This window comes from Bison bison, unplaced genomic scaffold (genome assembly GCF_000754665.1).
Source record: "Bison bison bison isolate TAMUID 2011002044 unplaced genomic scaffold, Bison_UMD1.0 scf7180017864367, whole genome shotgun sequence".
Classification (NCBI taxonomy): Eukaryota; Metazoa; Chordata; class Mammalia; order Artiodactyla; family Bovidae; genus Bison; species Bison bison.
In genome coordinates this window covers 5,383,056-5,384,503 of record NW_011494939.1, presented here as the reverse complement: position 1 = coordinate 5,384,503, position 1,448 = coordinate 5,383,056, and the positions used below count along the sequence as shown (strand labels likewise).

Below are 1,448 nucleotides of genomic sequence, written 5' to 3'. Positions count from 1 at the left end.
CGCAACCCCCGGCCGGGGGGTCTACGTGCTCCCCATCGGTGACGCGGATGCGGCTGCAGTGGCGACCACATCATACAGGTAGGCTGGGGGCAGGGGAGCCCATCGTACTCAGACCCCGTGGTCCCAGGAGACTGAATCGCGGAGGCAGGAGGACCAGGTGGGCAGGAACGAGGAGGCGCCCGGATTCCCCATCCCACCCGACTTCGAGAGCTTCAGGCAGCCTGTGAGGTCACCCCTTTGATTCTCCGTTGATGCTCCCTGACCAGACTTGGAGTCAGAGAGCAAGCACCTCCCTGATGGTGAGCTCACTATCTCACTCTCTGGGGCAGTCCTGTCAGAAAGGCCTGCCTTCCTCCGAGTTAAAATCTTAATTTCTGCCAGAAGGGCCCAGCCATGGAAGGAGTCTCGCAGGCCAGCTGCCAGTGCCCTCTGGGGGCATTGGTGGTGAGGACCAGATGCAGGGCTTCTGGGTGGTCCCCTCAAGATCCCACTGAGGGCAGCTGACTCGGCTCTCACGGACAGGCCTGTGCTCCTCTCCTGGATAAGTGAGGGCTTTCTCTCTCCTTACTCCAACAGTGAGACATAGTCACTGTAGAAAAACTGGAAATTACAGAAATTACAACATAAAAAATGAGTATCCCCAATCCTACCCCAAACTGGTAGTTCTTTCTAATCCTTAACATGTATTTGAGTTCATATCCATTTGTAATTCTTACATGGCTCGATTTGTAACTACATTTTTTATTTCATGTATGTGGCTGTTGGTCCCTGTTACTAGACGCTCTTCTATAACATGAGTTTTAATGGATGTGTAGTGTTTTGTCTTATGGGTATATCAATACATTACCCATATATTGATATGTACCTCCAAATATTAACCTGTTCTTATGTCATTAAATATTTACGGTGTTGCTAATTTGGGGCTATTAAAAACACTGTTCTTTGATCTAGTTACTGCACTTAGAGAAAATTTCCCTACATGTAACCTTGAACATGGGGCGGGAGTTGAGTAATAAGGTACATGTCAACAGTGTACAGAAGATGGGAACAGTGTTGATGGAAATCAGTCCTACTGATGTAGGGGACTGGTTAATTATAGCTCTGCCATAGGAGGGACTAAAACAGATGTCAAAAAAGATGCAGAACAGTATGTCTGCTACTATCTGTGTTGTTAAAGGGGTTATTGATGTATACATATCTGCTGAAATAAGCGTAAAATGTCTCCGCATGGATATGTGAGAAAATCGTAACCTTTAGGGAAAGGAAGGAAAAGGAGTTGTAGACGCTGCCAGGAGTAAATGGAGACTGAGGGACTTTTCACTCTGCTTTTTGAACCACTGCTTTGTTTTGGGGGGTTTCTTTTGGCCATGCCATACAGCTTGCAGGATCTTAGTCCCCTGACCAGGGATCAAACTCATGCCCCTGCAGTGGAGGTGAGGAGTCCTAAC

The 1,448-nt window shown here is 47.9% G+C and overlaps 1 protein-coding gene across 1 annotated transcript in view; it reads left to right on the top strand.

Annotated features, from left to right (window-relative positions):
• Positions 1 to 4: 4 nt before the first annotated feature.
• MAP6D1 (MAP6 domain containing 1) overlaps positions 5 to 1,448 on the top strand; it is a gene marked incomplete at its 5' end in the record, with an annotated part of 7,048 nt that continues 5,604 nt past the window's right edge. The window contains one exon of the mRNA XM_010855710.1: positions 5 to 78. Coding sequence (XP_010854012.1) covers positions 5 to 78 — 74 coding nt within the window. The remainder of the gene's footprint in view (positions 79 to 1,448) is intronic.